General features: G+C 45.3%; 1 protein-coding gene across 2 annotated transcripts in view; it reads left to right on the forward strand.

Moving 5' to 3' along the window:
- Positions 1-24,831, forward strand: part of NPAT (nuclear protein, coactivator of histone transcription) — a 310,955-nt gene that overhangs the window by 212,051 nt on the left and 74,073 nt on the right. For both annotated transcript variants that reach the window (XM_069202322.1, XM_069202323.1), the window contains exons 15-17: positions 10,538-10,650; positions 10,727-10,835; positions 21,931-21,991. In XM_069202322.1, coding sequence (XP_069058423.1) covers positions 10,538-10,650; positions 10,727-10,835; positions 21,931-21,991 — 283 coding nt within the window. The remainder of the gene's footprint in view (positions 1-10,537; positions 10,651-10,726; positions 10,836-21,930; positions 21,992-24,831) is intronic.

Genomic DNA, 24,831 nt, shown 5'->3' on the forward strand with positions numbered 1-24,831 from the left:
GTTCCAGTCTACCCCTGTCTCGACGACTGGCTGTTGAAGGCGGGCTTGCCACAGGTTGTCATCTCCCACCTTCAGACTACGGCGAACCTTGAGCATTTGCTGGGGTTCACTATAAACGTGCCACAGTGATGCTCGACTCCCTCTCGTGTGTTCCATTTCATCAGTGATTGGGTCAGAGACAGACCCCCCCTCTCCCTTCCACAACTAGATCCAAAAGTAGTGATAGATGCGTCACTCTGTGGATGGGGTGGCCATCTGGATGAGGTTGAGATCAAAGGACTCTGGTCTGTGGTAGAATCCAGACTCCACATCAACCTGCTGGAGCTTTGAGCGATCTAGTTGGCATTCAAAGCATTTAAATCGATCAGTCATTTCTGTCACTCCTGGGGTCATCTAGACGATGGGGGTATGATGTCTCTGCCCATGAGCCAGGTCTTGAGTCTCTTTTTGAAGTCTGCCCGTTAGGGTGCAGTTTGTGAATGGGTGGTGGTGAGGTCGGTCTAGGTCGCTGGACTCTTGAGTGGGAGGGGAGTGAAGGCCAGAGAGGAAGAGCACAGGTGTCTGGTGGGTTGGTGGAAGTGTAGGGCTTTGTAGGCATGCGTGAGGTGCTTGAAGTGACATCTTCTAGACAGGGTTCCAGTGGAGGTTTCTGACATGGGGGGTGATGTGGGTGCGCCTGGTAAGGTCCAGGATAAGTCTGGCGGCGGTGTTCTGTATTGTCTGGAGTCTCTTTAGGAGCTGGGAGGATATGCCGGACCAGAGAGAGTTGCCTGAGTTTTCCTGGTGTTGACTGGGATCCGTCTGAAGATTCTGCTGAGCATGCAGAGGGTGTGGAAGCAGGAGGAGACGACTGTTGATCTGCCATTTCATGGTCAGCTCAGTGTCGAGGATGATTCCAATGTTGCAACCGTGGTCTGTGGGAGTGTGTCCGATTTCGGTGGACCACCAGCTATGGCGCCAAATGGAGTTGTTTTTCCCAAAGATCAGGATTTCAATCTTGTCAAAGTTGAGCTTCAGGCATTTGGGTTTCATCCAGTTGGCTACGCTTGTCAGAGCGTTGTGGAAGTTCTGGTGGTGGAGGGGTCCTGAGTAAGTGAGAGGATCAGTTGAGTATCGTCTGCGTAGTAGATGATGTTGAGTTTGTGGGATCTATTGATGTCGGCCGTGGGGGTCAAGCAGCTATTGAACAGAGTGAGGCTGAGGGATGAACCTTGGGGTTTCTACCCTCCATCAAGGGAAGGATAGTGCAGGTGTTTACTGGCAACACCACTGCCATATGGTCCTGCAACAAACAGGGCAAGGTGGGTTTGTGGACCCTTTGTCAAGAGGCCCTTCGCCTCTCAACATAGTTCTAACATCAGGGCATATCCCTGGTGGTTAAACACCTTGTGGGTTCACTGAACCCTAGAGCAGGATGCTGAGCCAAAGATGCCTAGCAGATCACAAATGACATCTCTACACTGAGCTGGCGCAAGCTTTCATTCAGCAGTGGAGAGAGCCTTGGTTATATCTGCCCAGCTCCGCTGAGAGCGTGCAATGTCTGCAGTTTTGAGCGCTTGAGTTACCAAGGCTGCTCTCGCTCAGTAACTCTTATAGTCTCAAGTGGGACACAAGGCCTCCTGTACGTCTTTCCATCCATGCCACTCATGCCCAGAGTCTTCAAGAAGCTCAGAAACTACCAGGTCCCTGTCATCCTTGTGGCTCTGGACTGGACACAGAGAGTCTGGTATCCTGAGCTAATAAGCATGACCATCGATCCTCCAATCGAGCTACCCCTTTAGGAAGATCTGCTGTTGCATAACAGGGGGGAGGGTTCTTCATCCGAACCTGTCCAATCTCCTTCTTGCGTGGAGATTGAGCAGAGGTAGTTGACAGCATTGGACCTTGCTTCCGAAGTCTGCGACGTCATCTTGGCAGCCAGGCATCCATCCACCAAAACTGTATACGCCTGCTGTTGGAAGAAATTTGTGGCATGGTGTGCAGAAGAATCTGTTGATTCCCTTTCTGCTCCTCTTTTACTTTTCATTCTTTCTCTTGGCCAGCAGGACACTGCTTTGGGCACTCTTATAGGGTATTTATCTGCCATTGCTGCTTTCTTGCGGTTGCCTGATCAGCCCTCTTTATTCAAGTAACCTATTGTCCATAGGTTCTTCACGGGTCTTACTCATCTCTTACTTCCTTCTCCATTATGCCCCAGTTGGGCCTTAATTTGGTTCTGACTTTTTGATGTGTGCTCCTTTTGAGCCTCTCCCAAATTGTCAGACTTCTCACAATGAAAACAGCCTTCCTTATGGCTATTACATTTGCCCATCAAGTGAGTGAGCTGCAGACCTGGTCATCTAAGCCACCATACCTCTCTATATATCCTGACAAACTGGTGCTTCTCACAAGGACCTCTTTTCCACCAAAAGTGGTCACACCCTTTCATGTAGGCCAATCAATCACCTTGCCTACTTTTTATGCACTCCCATATCCTTCTAAGGAAGACTGGAGACTCCTCTACCTGGACCCAAAAAAAGGGTTGGCATTCTACCTTGACCCTATCCGTGAGTACGAGACCAACTCTTTGTGTGGTACATAGTTGCGAAGAAAGGTCTGGTGCTGCAGAAGCGAATCATCTTTCATTGGGTCATGCTCTGCATCAAGACCTGCTACACACTGCCCAAGAAGCAACCTCCAGAAGGTTTGTGAGCTAATTCCACCTGAGCTAAAGCTGCGACTACTAATCTAGCACTTGGAGTTCAGATCCTGGACATCTGTCGCCAGATAAGGCGTTAACGAAGATAAGTAACTTTTTCAACAGTGCTTTCCTGGCTGCAGGCGTCAAACTGTACATCTCAAAGAAAGACTATACATATGCAGAAAGGACAGCGAATGCAATTTGTTAAAAACGGCTTAGGGCAAAGACAGTCAGTGCCTGGAATCTTACCACCACTCAAAATCTTGAGTGCAGCTGAAATCACGTCCAGATTGAAAGCTGCATCTTATTCCGCCCTGTGTTCTAATACCAGTGTTGAGAGTAGAGCAAGCTTAAACAGAGTTGCTGTATCTGCTGAGCCAGAGGGTGGGGCTTGGAGTGCAGAGTGGAGTGGATATCTCCTAGTGCATCCCTCAGTGCCATCAGTACTTTTGTGTTCATTCCTGTCTTAACCAGTCATACCAACATACTGACTGATATGTGTGTGTTCTGACAACATATTCACAGTGGTATAAACATCTTTTTCTTTAGTGTTTTTTCCACCACCAGACAGCTGTAGTTCTGCCGCAATGACACTTTTATAAGTCTCTCTTTTTACTATGATGAAGTTGTGAACAACTTGCTCCCAAATAACCCTTAACTCCCATCCCCTTCCTCTGTAATGATGGTGGATTTATGTGGACTGTTGGTTTTTTACACTTCTTGTGGAATGGGTTCGATTCTAAGGCAGGTAGTTCTTCAAAACTTAAGGGCCTAGTTAAGAGTGGTCAGCTGCAGGTTAGGAAAAGTTGTTGAATTGCAGTTACCTACAGTAGAAACAAAAACTGATTTCACAGACATTGTGCAGCATGTGTCCACGATGTGTGAGCTTTTGCCTTCTTTCACTGAGGCTCTAACTTGCAATTTAATGGCTGTTTGGGCAAAGCCCTGTTGTGCTTCCTCTGTGGATAGACATAGGCCACAACTGGTGATCACCCAACGTCTGACCCTGGAAACTTGGTACTGGCTTTCATACAAGCAAGGTTAACTTTACTGTGTTCCATTCTGCACCATCAAATACAGTTGAAGCGCATTGATTTATTTAGAAAGAGTATTTTTTTCTTCCAGTGGTCCCTGGAAGTGGTCTGCCTACTAGGTCATTATACTCGTGCTCTTTGGAGCATGGCCAACAAGATCTTGCTGGCTGTCTCTAACCAATTCAGAACAGCTTTTCCCAAAAATTTCAGGATGGGCCAGACGCTGCCAAATCTGTATTACGAGTTGGTCTTGACACAACATAGTGTGTGGGCAGTGCCATGGGCACTTGATTTGTGATCAGGCACCATGCTTAGATACAGTGACATTCAGACCTTTTCTAGACTGGCCCTTTGATGAATCCAGACGTTTTGGAGAGAAATGGCCAACTCAGTGCTAAAACCCTTCAAAGACTGCAGTTTTATGATCTGTTCCTTAGGTTTGCTTTCATTGGCCACCAGTTCCATCAGCATTATACAAAGTTCAAAAGCTACTCCTGTTTAGCCTATCAACAGTGGCTGTCCACTCAACAAGTTCAGCAGTTGGCAAAAGCTTTTTGCATCTTCAAAAGACATATTGTGGCCCGCCGACACCACCCAGACCAATAATAGTTCCCTTTCTCACATGCTGCAATGACTTTCAACCCACTCTGGTTTTTCCCTTAGAAGACCATGCCCAGCTGGTAGAACAGATTGTTCCTATCCAACTGGAAAATAATTACTTCAGTTGGATGGGTGCTGCAAATTGTTCACAAATGATATGCCCTGCGTTTTATTTTATCCCCCTTCTATCACACTGCCCCTATTCAGGTTTCAGCAGGTCATGCCGCCATCAAACAGCAGAAGTCAAGTTACTTTTGGCTAAAGGGTCATGAAGAGGGTGCTAGAATCAGAAAAGGGTGAGGAGTGCTTATTTTAGATCTTAGTCCTCTGAATGCCTTTCTATTGAAGGACACATAGAAAATGCTCATGTTCGCCGAGTTTTTTTTGTTTGGATGTTATTCTCTAACTTTTAGGATGCATACTGTCATTGGTGTCCTGCAGTCTCACAGCTGCTACCTTTGGTTCATGGTGGGGTTGGAACATTACAGGTGTACTGTACTACAGTTCAACCTCACATCTGTCCCCTTATGTGTTGATGAAGATGATCTAGGTGGTCTTGGCCCCTCTTCGCAAGTCCGGGATTCATATATTCCTGTACCTCAACAATTGACTTCTCAATGTGGGCTCCCTGTGGTTATTCGCACACCTTCTCCAAATGACAATTGCCCTTCTTTCCTCCGTGGGATTTTCCATCAGCTCACCAAGGTCTCACCTGACACAGAGGATTCCCTTAATAGGACACGTCCTAGACAAAGTGGAGTTCAAAGCCTTACCTCACTGCAGCAAACAAAAAACAGTCAGGATATGATCCCCATCTTTTGAGGCTCGATTTGCCGTCTCAGTGAGATGTGTTCTTGTGCTGCTGACCTTATGCATTCTCCTTGTCCCATGTGCCTGCTTTCACCCATGGGCCTTGCAGCAGATCCTCAGTTTCTAGTGGGTGCAAAACCAGAGCTGTATCAGGCAACAGCAGCAACTCAAAGTAGACATCCCAGGATCTTTGGTGGTGGTTAGTATACAGCAACTTATCAAGCACTTATCCACTCACCGTACCCCATGAGAAGTTCACTGCATTGACAGATGCATTATCTGTGCACTGGTGCGGTCATCTGTAAATGTGTAGCTCAGGAGTGTGATGTCCTCAGCAGAACGAAAGCACCATACCATCTCTCATAGATTTGTGCTATTTGGCTAACTTTAAAAGCCTTTCTGGTGTCAGTCAGGTGTAAGATAGCCACAAATGGTGCCTTTCATCCCATTTTGGCTCAGGACATATTCATTCAGTGTGATGTAACCTGACTGGATCTTTTTGCCACTACTGACAATGCACAGTGTCAAGACTACTGCATGCTGGCCTTTCTGCCAAAAGGATTGTTAGGGGATGCATTACGCTTACAGTGGCGCACAGGCCTTATTAGTGCCTCTCCTACCTCAGGTACTGAGGGGTGTTAAACAAACAAAGCAATGTCATCTTGATGTCACCGAAATGGGCCCAGAGGGTGTTGTATCCTAACCTGTTTTGCCTGAATAATGGCCCTCTGATCCACCTGCCTCTCTTGAAGGAACGTCTATCTCAGCAGCAAGGCAGGCAAGCACCATCAACATCATTTGTGAGGAGTGTTCCGTCGTAGACCTCTACCAGGCTGCTGCATGGCAATCCATGCATACTTTCAACAGGCCCTACTGCCTCAGTATTTGAGTCGACAGACAACCACTTCGCCTGCTTGGTTCTGCAGCACTTTTTGGAATCCAAAAGGAAGTTAAAAAAAAAAAACATTCTGATGGATACTTTTAACTACAGATTTCTCAGCTGGTGGATATCCTTATGCACCAGAATTGATCAGCAAAATTCAATTCTGTGTTTTTGAGTGCCGACAGGTGGTGCCAAGTAACTCTGCATCATTGCAGTTATATTCTGGAAGTGACAAGCAGCCAATCATGGCCCCCATGCTCTCTGTCAGTTCCTTTTTATGGGCGAGCACAAAGTCTTCCGTCCATTCTGTAGTCTTTCTTTGGGCTTTAAACCACGCCCATGCCACGTCAGTCACTTACATTGGTTTGAGGGCTTGCCTTTTAAAATCCGCTTGCTTTCATTTGTGAAAGGCATGCATACGTCATGCCTTTTCCGGTGTTTAGCCCACCTACACAGCACCGGTAAAGTACCAAAAACATATGTGGCTCGATGTTTTCAGCCTGGCGTCCGGACTACTTTATTTGTTTATTTTACACGCAGCGCGTCGCTCCACTTTACATAGCGCGATCAACGCTGTTTTTTTTTTTTTTTTTTTTTGCTTTACAACGCTAATAGCTCTAACTCGAACAAATGCGAAACCTGTTGCATTGAAAATGGTTGTTTTAAGTGCCTTCAGAAACAGATCTCGAGCTCCTCTTCTTTCTTTTTTCTTCACTTGTGAAGATGATTCCTTCCAGAATCTTTTTCTAGTGTTTAAAGGATGTCAGCCCCTAAAAGTACAGGGTTTAAACCTTGTAAGAACTGTCACAAGCAGATGCCTGGGTTTGTCACAGGACTCCATGGCCTGCGAATACTGTGCCCAGATTAACTCGAAAGCCACCAGAGATAGCAAGTTGAAGCTTGACATGTCAAAGCACATTAAGGCTCCATGCAGGTCCTGCTCCAATTTAAAGTTGAGAGCACGGACCCCCCCTTGCTCCCAAAGTTGTTCCCAAGGCTGATTTTCCTCTTGGTCGAAGTCTTCAGATAAGTCGAAGACAAAATAACAGAAGTCCAAGCAGGACTCCGATCTTTTCATTCACTCTTAAAAAAAAAAAAAAAAAATTGAAGTCGTCACCGTCTGCTTGGACATGCTCCAATCTTCAGTGGCGCAGTGCCCTCCAGTCAGATTAACCCTGGCTAATTTGCCCTTTGTGCTTTCTGGACCCCTTGAAATCCACCTCAGGTTTTGTACTGGTGCCAAAACCTACACTAGCCCCTCTTTCACAGATGACAGAGGAGGACATGCAACCTGTTGCCCCGTCTGATTCCAGACAACAGCTCAGCCTTGCCTGCAATAATGTCCAAATCTTGATGTGCCACAGACTATAATGAACCCATCAGACTTAAATAAGATCTGGCAGCTGTGCACATATATTGCACTAGCTTTTTGGCTCGACTAAGAGCCAGCATTATGCAGATGACAGTGGAGGGGATGGGGAAGAACTTAACCCTACTTGTGATGTATGGACTGGTACATGCATTTACAGGAGGCTAGTGAACCAGTTACTCCACATGACAATGGTTTGGTTTTCACTTTCTGGACCAGTGACAGAGGGGACTGCCTCCTTCACCACAGTGATTCGGACTGGTGCTGAGGTCCTTGGCCTTCACCTTTCCACTATGGAGGCTAGAGTGGACATCCTCAGGGATTTCCTACAGTCTAGCCAGTCACCGAGTCCCATAGTGATATACTGTTGGGCACTTGGACAGGATCATGCTTTGGCCTCCCAGTCAACCAGTGAGTCATCCACCACCATAGATCTGCACCAGATAACCCAATTTTTTTTTGACTCTGCATCAGAATATCCGAGACCTGGACAATACTGGCATCAACTAGTAAGGTAAACCCCCGGGATACTCTAGCTATCCGCATATTCCTCACCTTGTAATAGGTCTCAAGTTAATTTCGTTAGATTGTCACTGTTTGCCTGTTGATCAGTGTGTTTAGACTGTGTTTAGAGTGTGTTCACTGATTCTACTAACCAGGATCCCAGTGATTGTGCTTTCTCCTGTATATTTGGTTACTTTGGTACCCTTTGGGAAGCCATTTTACCCGTGTACTCCCCACACTGTCTGCGGTCCAGCTACATAATCGTAACTCTGAACCTAGGCATGTTTGGTATCAAACATGTCGGAATCATACCCCAATACTAATGCCAGTATTGGTGGCTGATTCCATGCATTCTGGGGGCTCTTTAGAGGACCCACCAGTATTGCTCCTGCCAGTCTTCCAGGGTTTCCGAGCAGGCCATGCTGCTGCGGCTCCTCAGACAGGTTTCTGCTCTCCTGCTGCTTGACCAGCTCAAGCAGGGAAAGGCAGAACAAGGGTTTCCTGTGGGCAAGGGAAGCAACACCCTTTCCATTGAAAATAGGTGTTACAAGGCTGGGGATGGGTACCCTCCCTGCGCCATTGGCTTGCTTTGAAGGGCACATTTGGTGCCCTCCTTCCATAATTCGGTTTACACCCAGTCTCTGCTCTGACACGAAACCACACAAAGGAAAGGGGAGTGCCTCCTTCGCCACCTCTTGGTCTTCTTTACCCTCTGTCCAACTTGGCAGACAGTGAGCCCTTGCCTCTCTTTGCAGGACACTACCCCTGTGCACCACAACTCTTGAAGCAACCAAGACTTGTTGACTCCTATGCCAAGAGATCTTCAGGCTCCAAGTTGCCCCAGCCTTCAGCACTTCATCCTTGCAAGGAAAGTCTCTCCTCTGCTGCTCCGGCGACGTGGGACTACTCTCCAGGTGTGCTGCTGGGCCTCACTGCAAATTACTGTGCTGGCTGCCACTGGGTTACCTGTGGGGGCTGCCACTGCTTCTGCTGACTCTCCTGACTGCTGAGGGTCAGCCCGACTCCCCTCTAAGGGTTGACTCCCCTGGACCTTGCTGGTCCTCTTCTTCTCTGCAAATACTCTTCTGCTCAGATTTGCATTTGCCAAGGCTTGTTGGTGGCCCTCCTGACCACTTACCATCTGTGACCTGGCGACCGACATGGGACAACATCTGCACGACACCAAGGACCTCTCTGCGGCTCCTGGGCTCCACAGCAGATCTTCATCTCCCCTTGTCGACCCGGATCTTCATCCACAGAAGGGTGGATAGTGGCTCCTGTCCCGCCTGGACACTCCTGTGTGGACTTGACTCTGTCCTCTTCTTTTGTAGGTCCTCTTCTTCCAGAATCCACCGTTGGGTTCCACTGGACTGGGCCCTGTCTTACATTCTTCCTTTTCCAAGTCCCCTTGTTAGACTTTGGGAAGACCAGGTAATTTATCTCAGCTCTCCTGGTCGCTGGGGGGTCAATTAGGTACTCACCTCTTGGGGTCCTGAGCTCTCCTAGCTCCCTTCTAACTACTCCACATTCTTGGGTGGGGGAATTCACTTTGCATTCCACTATTTTAGTATATGGTTGACCCCCCCCCCCCCCCCCCCCCCCCCCCCGCCCCCGCAATAGGGCCCTGGCAATTTTTCAATAATTCTTGACAATGCTTGTTGTTTATGCATGCTGATTCCTAATAATTACTGTGTGTGTGTGTGTGTGTATGCATGTGTCTATATATATATATATATATATATATATATATATATATATATATATATATATATATATATATATATATATATATATATAGGTATATATACACACACACACACATATATATTGTGTGTACTTGCCTCCGGTTGAGGGACTGCCTATAAGTAATCTAGTTCAGTGCTACTTTAATAAAGTACCTTTATTTGTGTAACACTGTGTGGTTCCTTTCAGGTATGATAAGTTACTGTGTGACTACTGTGGTATTGCAAATGCTTTACACGCCTCCCAGGTAAGTCTTGGCTGCTCACCACAGCTACCACTAGAGAGCCCTGGCTTCCTAGACACTGTCTCACGAACTAATAGTGGTTACTTGGACCTGATATAAGGTGCCAACACCATAGGTTTCCACCATACACCAGGCCACCTTCAATTTGTCATGATTGATCCACGTCTGAGGGTGCAGAAAAGTGCAGGATCATCCATGAGACAGCAGCCAGACTGAACCACAAACTCCTACCCTGCCTGCACATCTCAACACATCTAAAAGACCTTCGCCCACGTCCCTGCAACTGAAGAGCCGAAGTCGATGGGCACGCTTTCTCTTACCTGGCTTCTAAAGCCTGGAACGACCTCCTTCTGTACATCAGAGCCAGCACCACATCTTCTTTCTAGTGCCTGAGTTCGGTTCCCTCCTAGTTGAGACGTTCTCTATATAAATCCTTATGGACTGCAGTGCAATTACTGTTTATTTAAAACAAAAACAAAAAAACTATGCTCCATCCCGTCTGTCATCTGAGATTAAAGGTGAGTAATTAAGTTTGTTAAAATATCCACCAGAAAGTGCATTACTGACTGACTCGCTCTTTACAAAGCAACTAACCTTTCATTTAGATGTGTTTTATCTTATAGAGGGTGCATTACACATTTTATCATCTGAACCTTTGCCATTATTACAGGCTCCACAATTATATTTGCGTCTCCTGTCCAACCTGCAATGCTCCAAATGGGAATGATACCCTTGTCAGTTGTTGGACAAAACAGGAATGCATATTCAGCCTATCCTGGTCAGGTATGCGAGAGTATTAATTTCTAATTGTATCCATCTTTTTTCTGTATGAGATAAATGTGTCACATTTTCTTCACAGCTCTTGCGAATGCCTGCCGCTAGCCCATTAGGCAGCAGAGGAATGGCTAAACAGCCCATCCTGCCAAAAAATCAAAAACCAATTGGATCAAAATCAACAATACATACAGGTAATCTGTTATGGCTTTAGATAGCTGGTTTTCTTTGGGGTGAACTCGATCAGTGATTAGCGTCTATCTAGGTTTATGGTTTGCAATTTACATTGTCAGAATAAGCATTCTCTTTCAAATGAATTGTTTTGAAATTTGTTCAGTGACAATGGTCGTCAAAAGTGCCATTAACCACACAGAGTAGTACAGATCACAATAGTGCATAGTTCTTTCACATGTACAATATATACTACCTGAACAGCAGCTGTGCGAACTTCCTTGTCAGACAGGACATGTACTAAGCATTCAGCATCAGTGCTGTAGTGGTGCTAATTGCTTTTACACAGAGCACAATATAGATAAAAGCGGTGTGAAGTTTCCTTGAAGAATATCATATGGAGCAAAAGGTTTTTTCCCCCCACAGGGCATATTGCTAAATTTTCAATATGTGTCCTTAGATGAAAAGCTGCAGCATTGAATAAACCTTGCAGGCTTCATTCGCACCCCTTTGAAAAGCATCCTGGGCAGCAGCAGTGGCAACTCAGAACTGGATGTGTTATGTGATAGTGAACCTATGTATTTGAAAAATTGAGCTGCAAAATGTACTGTTTACTACGATATGTTTCCCCACATTGTGTTGCAGATGAACCACTCCCTCTCAACCACAACATCCCCAACCTCCCAAAGCATAAACCTTTATGATGGGTTAGGCTGCTCTTGGTTACCACAGTGTAGGTTTATATTTTTCTGGCAAGGCCAATTTTGATTTCCTATTCTGTATTTGCTGTCCCTACAGTTGCTGTTTCTCAGCAATGCTTATTCAATTAAAGAGGCTTTTTAAGAGGGGCAGGTTCATGGGCTGTGATGTGAGGAAGGTTATTTTAGAATGTTTGAGATGCTGTTGTTCCAATGCATTGTCTTTGACCCGGACTATTAAATGATTATGGTCTGTTTTATATGCGTCATGAGTACGAAGGTGTGCAAACCACCCAGTCTTATTTCAGGAACCATTTTCCAGAATTTCAGAGAGATATCACGGTGAGCATGTGCTTTATTTTAGTCCATCTGAGAGAAAACCTAAGTCTGCCTGAAAGGAAACCTTTTAGAATCAAAGTGGTCTGCGACCGGTGCAAGTCACCATAAGTTATGTTTGTATTCTAATGTATATGCTTAGCCAAACCCCTCTGAAACCCTGGGTGTAAAGTCTTTGATGATGCCCACCATTTGACGAGCAATTCAGAATATGTCAGATTAAATTTGTACATTTGAGTTTTTCACATCCCTCCCAGTCGCTAACTCAAGCATGCATTTCCTCGAGGTTTTCAGAGCTAATAACAACCCCTAATCATGTTACTTAAGTTTATTTATGTTAGTAGCACTACTTTAGAGGTACTCTATGTTTATTAGCGGTGTTGATATTTTATAAGTTTTGAGAGCATGGTGTTTATATAGCATTACTGACGAGATGTATGTTCACAGATGACCGTAACATTTTGACAATAGTTTTAAGGAACACTGTCACCCCTCAACCTGTGTAGCAAAATTCTGTGTTGATTGCAGGATGGGCATATTTTATGGTGGAAGACAATCAGCTGGTGTCTTGGGAATGATAAGGTAGTTATAGCTGTATTGAGAGAACATTAACCCAGAATCGCAAAAAAGATCCCAGAGGCCAAATTTCCTATTCCAAAGGGGTCACCATGGCTTAACGCTCATGTTAAGGTATGTTTTTTGTAATTGTGTTTAAAAGAAAAGACAACATTTAGTAGCCCACACATGACCCATGACCGTATTAGCTTACCTCCTAATGATGCCTTTAGGAAACATTGTAAAGCCCCGACAAACACAGATCCACTCTACATTGCTATCATTTCTACAATGAAAGGGCAGTCCTTGGGTGAGGGTGTGTCCAGTTAATCCTCTAAAAATTGAGGATTGTTATAAGGAGTGTACTTTCACCTGGTACTTATTGTGGCCTTTCACTTAGTTAAGGCAATACCTTCTGATATTGCATTTCTGTTTTTTTGTGTGTGTGTGCATGCACAGTTTGTTGCTCAACCATTAAATACAAATAAGTTATATTCTGTATTGTAAGTCAGAATCTTGAATTGTTATTTGCATTGATCATTTTAGTTTGATGATAATCTTAGTAGTGGATGTACAGCTTTTGGTCACAGTTTAGGCTAGAGAACACCTGACTGAATATACGGCTACATCAACTGCTCCGATAGCGAGCAGTCAGACAACATGAACTCACACTAAGGCGCTTGATTCAGATTAATCAGGGGAACTGGGATGTAAGGTTTTTTCCCTGTTAATAAGTGGTTAAAACATGTAAAATACATAAATAGAGAGAAAGCTGCATTATATTTGGCAGTTCAATTAACGGGCTTCTCATACCCAACAGCTGCTAGAAGGTAATGACCAATTAAAGCCTTGAGGGAATCCCTTGGCCTGCAGGGGGCAAAACATGTTGGCTGACAAAGAGAGAACTGTGGCCAAAAGCTGTGCATCTACTACTAAGATTATCTTTGCACTAAAATGATCAGTGGAAGAACTAGGAGTTTGGCATTTAGCCTACTAAGACACATCTTGCTGCACACTACAAAGGATTGGGTTTTTGGTTAAAAAGCAGCTGCAGCGCTTGAACACTTCAAAGAAAGTCAGACTACAGTGTGATCTCTGCTGCTTTAGTCACACATAAAAGATTTGTACTCCTTTAGCAGAGCCATTGGTAGGGACTTTCAGTACAGACAGAACCAATCTGCACCCTGGTATGTCATTACATAGGTAGGGTCAAGGAACACAGCCAGCAGGCCTACCCTTCTTGTTCCTCCTCCTCTTCTCCCTCTTTTTCTCCCTCTCACCAGGGAAACCACAGTAGTTCATCTGTGAAAGAGAATATGATGCCAGTGGGAGGAAGGGTGTCCTCTTTTCTATGAGCCTGGTAAGCCATTACTTTGGGCCAATGGGTCCTTCAAACCTTAGAAAATTGGTATAACCTACCCTTCTACCAGCAAGAGAGACCATCTTCAAATCCTACAGCCTGAGATTGCGGCCCTGTTGCAGAAGGGAGCAGTGGAGTTTGTGCCATAGCAAGAAATGGGCTGGGGTGTTACATTATGTGCTTCCTAGTTCCCGAGTATGACAGTTGTCTTTGTCTGATCCTAGGCCTCAGTATCCTGAACTGGTATTTGTGCAAGGAGAGGTTCAGGGCTCTGTTCCTGGTTCGTGTACTAGCTGCGCAAAATTGGAAGGTGTCCCGCGACCTTCAGAAATAATACTTGCACATATCAATCATGAGGTCATGCTGAAATTAACTGTTTCAAGTTGGTGTTTATTCCAAACTAATTTGAGGTCCATTCTTTCGGATTGATCTCAGTGTCTTGAGTCTTCATCAAGGTGATGGTGGTGGTTACAGTACATATCAGAATGTTGGGATTGCTGTGTTTCCATACCTGGAGAACTGACTTTTCAAAGCTGGCTCACCATATGTGTTGTCCCACCTGCAGTTGATACCTTAACTGCATTTCCTTTTTGGGGGTTTTCAATCAACATACCCAACCTTCACAACCTGGAGCCCTCCCAACATATCCTGCCCATAAGGGCAGTACTGGATACAACCTTGCTCCAAGCTTTTCGTCGCTCTATATCAGAAGATTGGGGACATTTGGGGTATGATTTAAGTGTTTAAGGACAGGAGCTCAGGTTTGAGTGCTAATAGTTTTGCATTTGCTTAGCCTGGTGACTTCTTGCATCGTTCTCAAAACTTATGCACTTGAGGACCAGCCACTGGTACCTCCTCAGACTGTGATTCCAGCCTCTTCAGGGACGCTACAGAGTTTTTGAATTGGTGGGGAATCACCTGTCTCGAGGGAGGTCCTTCTGTCTCCCACCTACTGTGGCCACAGTGGCAACGGACGAGTCCACCTTCTTTTGAGGTGTGCATCTGGGGTATCTAGAGATCAGAGGTAAACAAAGGATCAAAGATTACACATCAGTCTGCTAGAACTCAGGGCAATCAGGCGGTCGCTCATTTCCTTATTTTCATCCGTTCATAATCAGGCCATCCAGACCTCAATATGGTATATGAGTAAACAGGGCGGATTAGGGTCTCAGCTTGTCTGTTGAGATGAGCTCACACTCTGGTCTTGTTCATAAAAGCAAGGTCTGTGGTTGGTGCTCAGCTAACTGGTGGGTTCACTGAGCGCCACAGCCTCAGTCAACATTGTCTTGCCAAACAAGAGTGGAGTCTACATCCAGGGGTGATTCAGGGCCCTAGGAGAGGCACACCTCTGGTTGCTCAGTTTGCCACCCAGGACAACACCCATAACTCGTTCTGTACCCTCTGCATCTGTTGCAGGGAAATTTGGGGAAATGCATTTCAATTGAAGTGGTAGTTTCCACTTCACTGCGTATTTCTTCCCATTCCTTTGACTTCTGGGGTTCTGAAGTAGATGTAGAAGGCCTGGTTCCAAGCTAGTCTAATTACCCCAGACTAGCTGAGAAGGGGGTGATTGTCTCCTGCATAGGGTGGACCTTCCCCCTTAGTTGAAGGACTAGGTTCTGCACCCCAGTATGCAAAGATTACACCTTTGTGCAAGGAGATTGAGCTGGCAATCTGAGTTCCTTTCAACTCCCACTGGACGTGGTGACATGATTTTGTCAACCCTCAAACATGTCTGTCTATTCCAAGAAATTAAATATGCTTCTACCCTCGTGCTCAGACAGTTGCATTGACCCCTTGAAACCGACAATGGCTAACATCCTCCAGTCCTTGACGCAACAAGGTTGTGCAGTTGCTACAGTCAAGAGTCCTGTCATGGCCTTGTTATTTTTATGCCTTCCAGACCAACCTTCCTTCTTTAAGACACTTGTGGTTGCCAGATTCTTGTGAGTTTGACAGAATTGTTTCTGCCAGTCTCTTTTGACATGCAACAGTAATACCTGAATTTAGTGTTACCATTCTTATTGGGTGCTGCAATTTGAGCCTAGACAGAGTTTGAAGTTGAGGCTAATTGTATTGAAGGCTGTTTTTGTGGTTGCAGTGGCCTCCACTTGACACATTTGTGAGATGTGTGTTCTTCAGCCGGTCATGTGCTTCTCCCCAGATAAAATCATGCCGCAGACTACCCTGTTTTTCTATGTAAGGTGGTGTCCCTATTCTATCTTGGCATTCTGTCACATTGGCCACTTTCTGTCTGCCCACCCCACCCTACTAAAGAGGAGGAGTGTAGGAAGCCGGCCTGGTGTATTATGGATAACTATGGTACTTACACCTTATAACAGGTCCAGGTATCCCCTCTCAGTGAAGTGTAGGCAGTGTCTAGAAGCCAGGCTCTCTAGAGGTAGCTGTGAATGAGCAGCCAGGGCTTATCTAGGAGACATGCAAAGCTCATGAAATACCACTACATTCACACAGAACTCCCACACAAGAAAGAAAACACTTGGTTGTACATAAATACATGTACTTTATTTTTGGAACACAGTGTCAGAAAATACTAGAGAGGCAACCCTCCAATACGAGGTAAGTAAATACACTAAACAGTAAGAGGCATGAAAAGGTTAGAAAACAGTGTAATATAGCAATAAGCAATAGTGACCCTAGGGGGAGCCCAAACCATATACTAAGAAAGTGGAATGCAAACACCGGGCCCTCACCTAGTTAAGTAAATTGTGTAGAGGGGAGCTAGGAGTACCAGGAAACCACACAGGTAAGTAATGTAGTAACCCCCAGCAGCCAGGAATGCAGGAGTAAAACACTGGATTTCCCCAAAACCACCTCAGAGTATGAAAAGAAGAAAAAGAAAACACCCAGAACAGCCTGCAAGAACCAGCAGTGGATTACCGAAGGTGGACACCTGTGGAGAGAGGGGACCAAGTCCAGAAGTGTCTGTGTAGTCCGGGGGAGTAGGAGATAATACCTACCCAGAGGTACCATTTGGAGATGGTTGACAAAGAAAGAAGACAGGCCAGCACAGAGGCTGGAGAAGAGTTCCTGATGCTTGCAATAGGTGTCCCACGCTGGAAGCTGGATTGCAGATGGGTGTCATGGAGGATTTCCTCCAACAAGCCTTGGTAAAAGCAAACTCACGGTTAGAGGAAAAGAGGTGCTGCCGGGGACCAGCAAGGTCCAGAAGGACTCTATTCAGGAGGGGGAGTGATAGGGAACTTTCTGCAAAGCAGAAGGCCCACAGGTGCCCCACAGGACACAGAAGTCACTGAAGCAGCCCACGCAGCACCACAGAAGTTGCTCTAACGTCGCTGGAGGACCACGCTGTGACCCAGGAGTTTCAGGAGGGAGTGCTGGGGACTGGAGCTACACGTTGCCTAAAGTTCCCCTTGGAGGTGAAGCAAGCAATCCTTGGCAGCTGCAAAGGACTCGGTGCATGGGGGTACTGTCTTGCATGGAGTGGAAAGGACTTACCACCACCAAAGTGAGACAGCTGGTAGAGAGGACCAAGGCAGACTCTCCGGACCACCACCTGTGATGCAGGACCCGTGCCACTCAGGATGAGGGGAGATCCACGCAGCCGGTCGTCGTTGAAGCCAGGTACCTGTAGTTACAGGGGAGTGATACCTTCACCCCAAGGGAGATTCCTTCTTCTTCTTTTGCAGGCTGAAGAGTTGCAGTCTTCTGAGAATGCACAGCTGGGGAAATGTTGCAAAGCTGGCAGGAATTCTGGATACAGTGTTGCAGAAGAGTCTTCCTCGTGGATCTGCAGCTTGTAGGTTCCTGGAGGGTCCAGTCTTGGTTCCGGAGGCCAGAAGTCAAAGCAGAGGTTGCAGAGGAGTCCTGCTGGAATCTTGCAAGGAAAATCTGAAGACCCACCCCAGAGGAAGACCCCATATAGTCCAAAGAGGGGGCTTGGTCACCTAACAAGGTAACTACCTATCAGAGGGTGCCTCTGATGTCACCTGCCTGGGCACTCAGAGGCTCCCAGAGTTCCCTGCCAACCTTGCGATCAAGATGGCAGAACCGAGGGATGCTCTGGAGGAGCTCTGGGCACCCCCCCTGGGGTGGTGGTTGACAGGGGAGTGGTCACTCCTCTTTCCATTGTCCAGTTTTGTGCCAGAGCAGGGTCTGGACTGGTTTATGCACGGAAGGCACCAAATGTGCCCTTCAAAGCGAAGTCAGTCAGTCACACCTATTTCCAAAATGAGAGGGTGTTGCCTCCCTCTCCCAAAGGAAATCCTTTGGTCTGCCTTTCTAGGCTTGATCAGATCAAGCAGCAGGAGGGTAGAAACCTGTTTGAGGGGTGGCAGCAGCTGGGCTGCCCGGGAAAACCATGTAAGGCTGGTGGTAGCAATGCTGGGGGTCTTTTAAGGAGCCCACAGAGTGGATGAGATCATACCTCCAATACTTGCAAAAGTATTGGGGTATGATTCCGACATGTTTGATGACAAACATGCCCAGGTTCTGAGTTACCACTATGTAGCTGGACATAGGTAGTGACCTATGTCCGGTATACATATAAAATGGTGTCCCCGCACTCAGGAAGTCCAGTAAAATGGGGCTGGAATTCATGGGGGCACCTCTGCTAGTGCAGGGGGTGCCCTTACAAACAGGTACCTGCATTCTGCCTGCTGCGCTGAGAGGGCCTATCATAGGGGTGACTTACTGTGACTTGGTGCAGTGACCTGTAGTGAAACCGGGTGCGTGCACCCAGTTCACTCAGGCTGCAATGGCAGGCCTGCAGAACCCTTTGCATGGGTTTCCCTATGGGTGGCAGAATAATTGCTGCAGTCCATAGGGATCCCCTGGAACCCAAATGCCCTGGGTACCTAGGTACCATATACTAGGGACTTACATGGGGACACCAGTATGCCAATTATGGGGAGAAAAGGTTAGTAGCAACCAAATTTGGAGGAAAGAGGATAATCACTGGGGTCCTGGTTAGCAGGATCCCAGTGAATACAGTCAAGCACACTGACAACAGTCAGAAAATGGGGGTAACCATGTCAAGAAAGAGCTCACTTTCCTGCAAGGAGCAGTTGTGTTGTCGTGTAGGCTCTCATTATTTTAATGAGACTACTGGATTTTGAGCAGCAAGATCGTCCATGGTGTGGGAGTCTGAGTCTGACCCACTGTGGGTGACACCTTTCGCTCTAAATCCGGGTTTTGCTCTGGCTAACTAGCAGTGCTTCATCTCTACCAGGGGATAGTGATGATTGGGCAGCCAAGCGCATGACATATTAGGCTTCTCAGGTAAGTCGTGGTCACTCAGGTCGGATCCGGTTCTCTTGTTCACAATTCAGTCTGATATATAAATGACAAAAAGAAGCAGTATAAGTTTTAACGACTGGTTTAATAAAACAACTGCATTTTAGATAGCAAAGCATGAGCTGCAATAACCAGGACAACACAACACAACATGACAGTATTAAAATGGTGACGAGGAGAGGGAAGCATAAGAATAACGCTATCATATTGTCACTAGGATTGATGGACTATTTCCTACCTAGGCCATAATCTGAGCACAGCATGTTAAGCTCTAGTTCTGCCTTTCAGGTTCCCCCGGGAGGACATCAACCCCCATACCCGAGAAAAGGCCTGTAGTCTGCATTAGCATCTGCAGAGAAGCATTCAGCAATCAGCATACAGTCATGGTTTCCTGGCTGGAATCTCCCGCTTAACGTGTAATGGGACTAGGAAGTGTTATTATAATAGCACAGCTGATGTTCTGAGAAAATGTCCCTACGTAAGGATTTGTATTTTCTACGAATGTTGGAGACTAAACTTCTACCACGTTCACCAGCAATGTACCAAACTGTAGCCTTGAATGAAGCACAAAGTGATCAAGAATGTCTTGTTTGAGAGCACAGTGCTGAACTAAGCAAAAACAGTTAGACAGATGAAAATAAAACAAGACCGTAAAACTGGTATTGTAAAAATAATAATGAATAAATTATATCTAGGTTAAAGTGCACAGCGGCCTAGTGTATTAAACTAACATGCATGGAGCTATAACTAAAATGGCTACACAACAGTGGAAGTTGAGTCCCAGGTGTTTGGTACGCTACCACCACAACAACCATCCAAAGGAGATTAGGTTTGACGACCAGCTGTTTGTTTGGTACATGTGAAACAAAAGCAAGGCGGTTGAAAAAAAAAAAACAGTTTCCTTCTGGATTAAAATTTGAATAAAGATCGGCCACGTGCTGGCTTGAGTGAATCAAAGCCCATTGCACCAGGAGAGCATATTTCACTGTGGGTTTTCCTGGGGGCGGGGTCCAAAGGTAGATTTTTGTAAAGCAGCAACATGGTCTTTCCTCCACACCTTTGCAAAACACTGGATTCCAAATAAGGAGGGATGGCCACTTTGCCCACTCAGTTTTACAGAATTCCCCCTTCTCATACTTTTTCTTCAGACCCATATCCTCTGGGGGTGTATTACTTGTGATTCTAGATTAGTAATCTGTAGGTTATTTAGCTTTGGTAATCATTTCTGGTGGATGCTCTTATTTAGTTCCAGATTTCTCACCAACCCACTCTCCTCCCCTTTCCAAAGGAGTTTAATCACCTTCAAAAACGTTGCCTATTTAGTTCTTTGTACTGCACTTGTTTTCATTCAAGACATTATTTTTGTCCCCTCCATGAGAGACATTTTTAGAAACAGATGAGAACAGACATTGAGGCAAAGGAGTGGGCTCTATATGGCCTCAGTAAACCAGAGCCACCTGCCAGCATAGGCGAGCTGTCAGAAGTTTCCATATCTAGACTGGTGCTTTGAATATTCATGGTGAGGAATCTGCAGGTAGAGTATCCACCAGAAAGATAGTTACTGCTGGTAAGTAACTTTTTCTTCTTTCCAAACCGCTAGTTTTGCTAGGACTCAGAATATGGGACACGCTAAGTGGCTTCATTACTATACTCACCCAAATGACAGCGAAATCTCTAGATCATATTCTTGATCCTACTCCAATCTATCGGCCTCATTTTGCATTGTCTAATCATTGTGCTCCTTTGTGATTGGTAGTGGAAGATTGGCCAAGGTTACATACAATGAGATGAGGAAGCATATGCTCGTCCTTCTTGCATGATGCTGCATTGTCCAAATGTGCCTATTTTAAAATGCATTACACTTCATTCCATTTTGTGCAGCAGCTCGTTCTTGTCCAAGATTTGTTCTGAAGTGTAGTGTTCCACTTTGAGTACTGTCACTCTTCCAACAGCCCCCATGTTCAAAGCTATAAAATCATAGTCACGATGGAGTCTGAGCAATCCACACTAATTTCATAGACTCAAAAGGCATCCTGATGATGATTAGGGTTTGGGCAAAACTCTGCAGAGTAGCATGAAAACTCTGCGGGATTCCACGAAGTTCTGCAAACTGTCAGAATTAGACACACAGTTCTGCTTTTTAGTACCCAGAGCTCGTTCTGTGCTGAAAAGGCATTGTGACCGGCATCCTGTGGCGTGCCAGAGGGTGCTGCTTCTGAAGTTGATTTTGCTGCCGCTCAAGTATATTTTTGAGCAGCAGCTTTCTGACTGCGAACGGTCTTGACTGCCTACATTGGAGAAATATCACCAGGTGCCCTCCTATCCACCACAAATCACGCTAGGGGATGCCAAATCTTGCAGCCTACTTAACGTTGGCGAGCCGCACACAAGAAAAAACTCCACCACGTGGCTGTTGGAGGACGTTGGCTGGAACTCTACGTAAAATACATAACACAGAGTGGCCAAACATCTGCCGGCAGAGTGGGATTTATCACCCACCCCTAATGGTAATGCATACTGTAGCTGAAAAAACTTCTTGTTCCACAGTACTTTAATACTCTTATTGCACTGTAATTCATTTCCCCTTTTACCTAGTGAATCTTGTCCGCAAGTTTTGTTCCATCTTGCATGACATATTGAACCTATTTTAGCTTTCGAATGTCACCTTAGTTTTGTCCTGTGTCATGGAGCAGACTAAGTTGTTCAGTGTGTCTGCAAGTAGTTGCCATGATTTCATGCTGTCGTGTAGGGTGAGATGTCATGTATGTTAAGACTTTAGATTCCAGTGTTCAGTAGCCGTGCTGAACTCTCTACTCACAAAGCAAATATTTATCAAATTCTGTATCTTGTTAAATAATATTTTGTATGCATTTCACACTTATTTATTTTTAGGACGCATCTCAAAAAGAAAAGAGGACACTCTAAATCATCCACCGCTGTTTCAACCTCCAAGGTTAGAAAGGTGTTTTCTAACAATTTTACTTGTTTTGTAGTACCGTTTTAGTGAGCAATATTGTAGTAAAATAAACATGAATTCTTAAAATTCACCAGTAGAGAATTGTTGTTAAATCAAAAGATTACTCTTGCAGGGAAATTATGATTCTTTTTTTTAAGTCTGTTACAAATTAACAGAATCTATTAAGAGGCACCACATAGTGTTACTTCCATATACTCCTTTAGCATGCGAATGAGCTTTAGGGAAAATAAATTGCCAGACAGTGATGGTTGCTTGACAAAATCTTGACAAATCATTCACTGAGAAACAGTGGCTTCCTGGCTATATCAACAACATTCTGGGGCACTGCAGGATTATGGCAATAACCTACCACCTCACTGGTTTATCGAGAAAGGCAGCTCTCGGTTGTCCACTTATGACCTCTGGCAATAGTTACATTGAACAATACCAAGATATTAGAGTATGGTAAAACAGTTCTCTTACACGCCCACTACATATTTAATATGCATAATTAATATAATCTCCATACTTACCTGGATAAGGAGTTACAGAGCAGCAAAGAAACAGGCCATGATGGAGGATAAGGGGACTGTTGTGGACTGTTACAGGGTTGGTTAATCAAAGTCATGTGTTTGTTGTTTAAATGTGTCATAGGTTTCTTGGAAATAGTTTTTTTCATGGTATTTTAATGTCTTGCTGCTATGTTTTTCATTAAAAGAAAAACAAAGCATCATCCTTGTGTTTGGTCCTGACATAGAATTACCTAGATTAGACTGATAGAGAATGACCACCACCTCCAGCATGTCCGCCGTAACTTTTTAATGTCCAAATATCACCACAATTATGATACAGGTGTCTTTGTTCTGTAAGCATTTTGTAATTTATCAGACTTTCTTGCATCTGTTGCATGCAGTCTTATTGGACTTTAGTGCCATCTATAAAGTATTCTGAGTGTGAAGCACAAAATCAAAATATTGTGAGAAAGCTCAGCGAGATTGTCAAATATTTGGGTAATTTTTCTCAACCCAATCAAGATCCATCACAGTCTTGCATAGTACTTGAAACGTGCACATCCCCTTTCTTTTACATAGACTTAATTAGTAGAGAAGTGCCACATCCTGGAGTCATGACTAGGCCCAGCATTGAAAAACCTAGTGTAGATGTCCAATAATATGAAGTTATTTGCCTGTCAGTGAGTGTGAAATTTCGTTCAGGTTCTGAATCCCAAAGAATAAAAAAAAATAAAAAATAGGATGCCTTCTGCAAAGATGGGTCAAAGTGTAGGTGTGAAGGATCAACCCAAGAGTCTGCCGCTTATGGGGTCCACATTACCTTGAAGACTTTTGAGCAAGAAATGGGCGGGGTGGACCGTTTGAAGCTTCTTACACTGACAACAGCTTACAGGTCTCCAAAGGTGGGTAGTCTCTAGCTCAGCCCAGTGCATAATGTTTCAGGCTTTCATGCTTCGATTTAGCCCTCTTTCTTTGGTATACATACATAATACATACACCCAAGCACACACGCTTAAGCTCACTCATCACAGCACTGTGGGGGCTTAGGACTGCATATTCCACACCTAAGGACTCAGGGTGCGTTTTCTCTAGCATCAGTCTAAGAAACCCCAAACCCTGCATCTGAGTTAAATGCCTTGGGTAGTGGAGCTGAAGTTCAAATTTTGCATAGGTGTGGGAGTCTGTTATATCTGAATTAAGGTTGGTTCCTGAGGGAGGCCAGGGCTTGAAGCAGTCTAGGCTCATTGCCAGAGAACCCACCACCTTGCGGCGCTCCTGGGATGCCTAGTGGTGTCTGAGAGAACACAGGGTATGTAGCAAGACAGATCATATTTAACCTTGCTATCTGCTTGGGTTGCCTGGAGTCCACTGCAGTTTGGTGTTTACCTTATTTGTTGCAAAAAGAAAGCTCAGACTGATCCACACTCAGTCTGCATAGTGTGCGTACCTCAAAACCACTGTCCTGAGACCTGCAAACACTGCCAGGATCTTTAAAAAAGAACATTGAAAGACAGAAAGGATTCGGCTCCATGGCCTACAGGAGAGGGAGAAGACTAAATCTACTTCTCTCCATAAGAAGGTCTCCAGAGAAAAGTATTACAAACGGCAAGCAAGATCTACCTCATCAGGTAAGAAAATATCTGTTTGCTCAGTGTCATCAGTTCCAGCGTCGCATCAACGTAGTCAGCTGACGTAGAGAAGCACTCCTCTGTCAACGGCAACACACGCAACTTCGGGGGACAGGACGTCAAAGACACAGTTGACTTCAAAGGATAAGTCTCTGTCGGCGGTCACCCACTGCTCGCCGTCGAGCCAACACTGACGTGCTAATACTTTGTCCAGGGCACACCATGACCCATTGGCGTCAAAGCAATCAATGTTGAAGATGACAACATCACACAAATCGACGTCAAGTCAAAGATCAGTTTCCCCGTCGATGGTAACGAGGTGCCGGGCGACGTCAAGACATTCACCGTCAAGACATTCGACGTTGAGACACACCTCACCTGTTCGGTCAGTGTTGAAACAAACTTTGACGTCGAAACAAGACCATTCACGTTCTCCACGACGTCGATCAACGGTGGCTCATCATCCACCGGCAAGGACAACTTCACCTACTGCTCCCTTAACGATGTCGGTGCCTCCAACACATGGCTCTATAACGACCATACCAAGTAGGTCATCTCTCGCTTCCTCAAGAGACTCGTCACATTCTGGACAAGTCTTGTCTATAAATCTCACCAAGGTGGTTGGAAAGTCTTAACAAGAGCCTTGCCTATCAATCTTCGGACTCACAATACTCATGGATGAATTCTCCCTCAGGAT

Source organism: Pleurodeles waltl, chromosome 8 (genome assembly GCF_031143425.1).
Source record: "Pleurodeles waltl isolate 20211129_DDA chromosome 8, aPleWal1.hap1.20221129, whole genome shotgun sequence".
Classification (NCBI taxonomy): Eukaryota; Metazoa; Chordata; class Amphibia; order Caudata; family Salamandridae; genus Pleurodeles; species Pleurodeles waltl.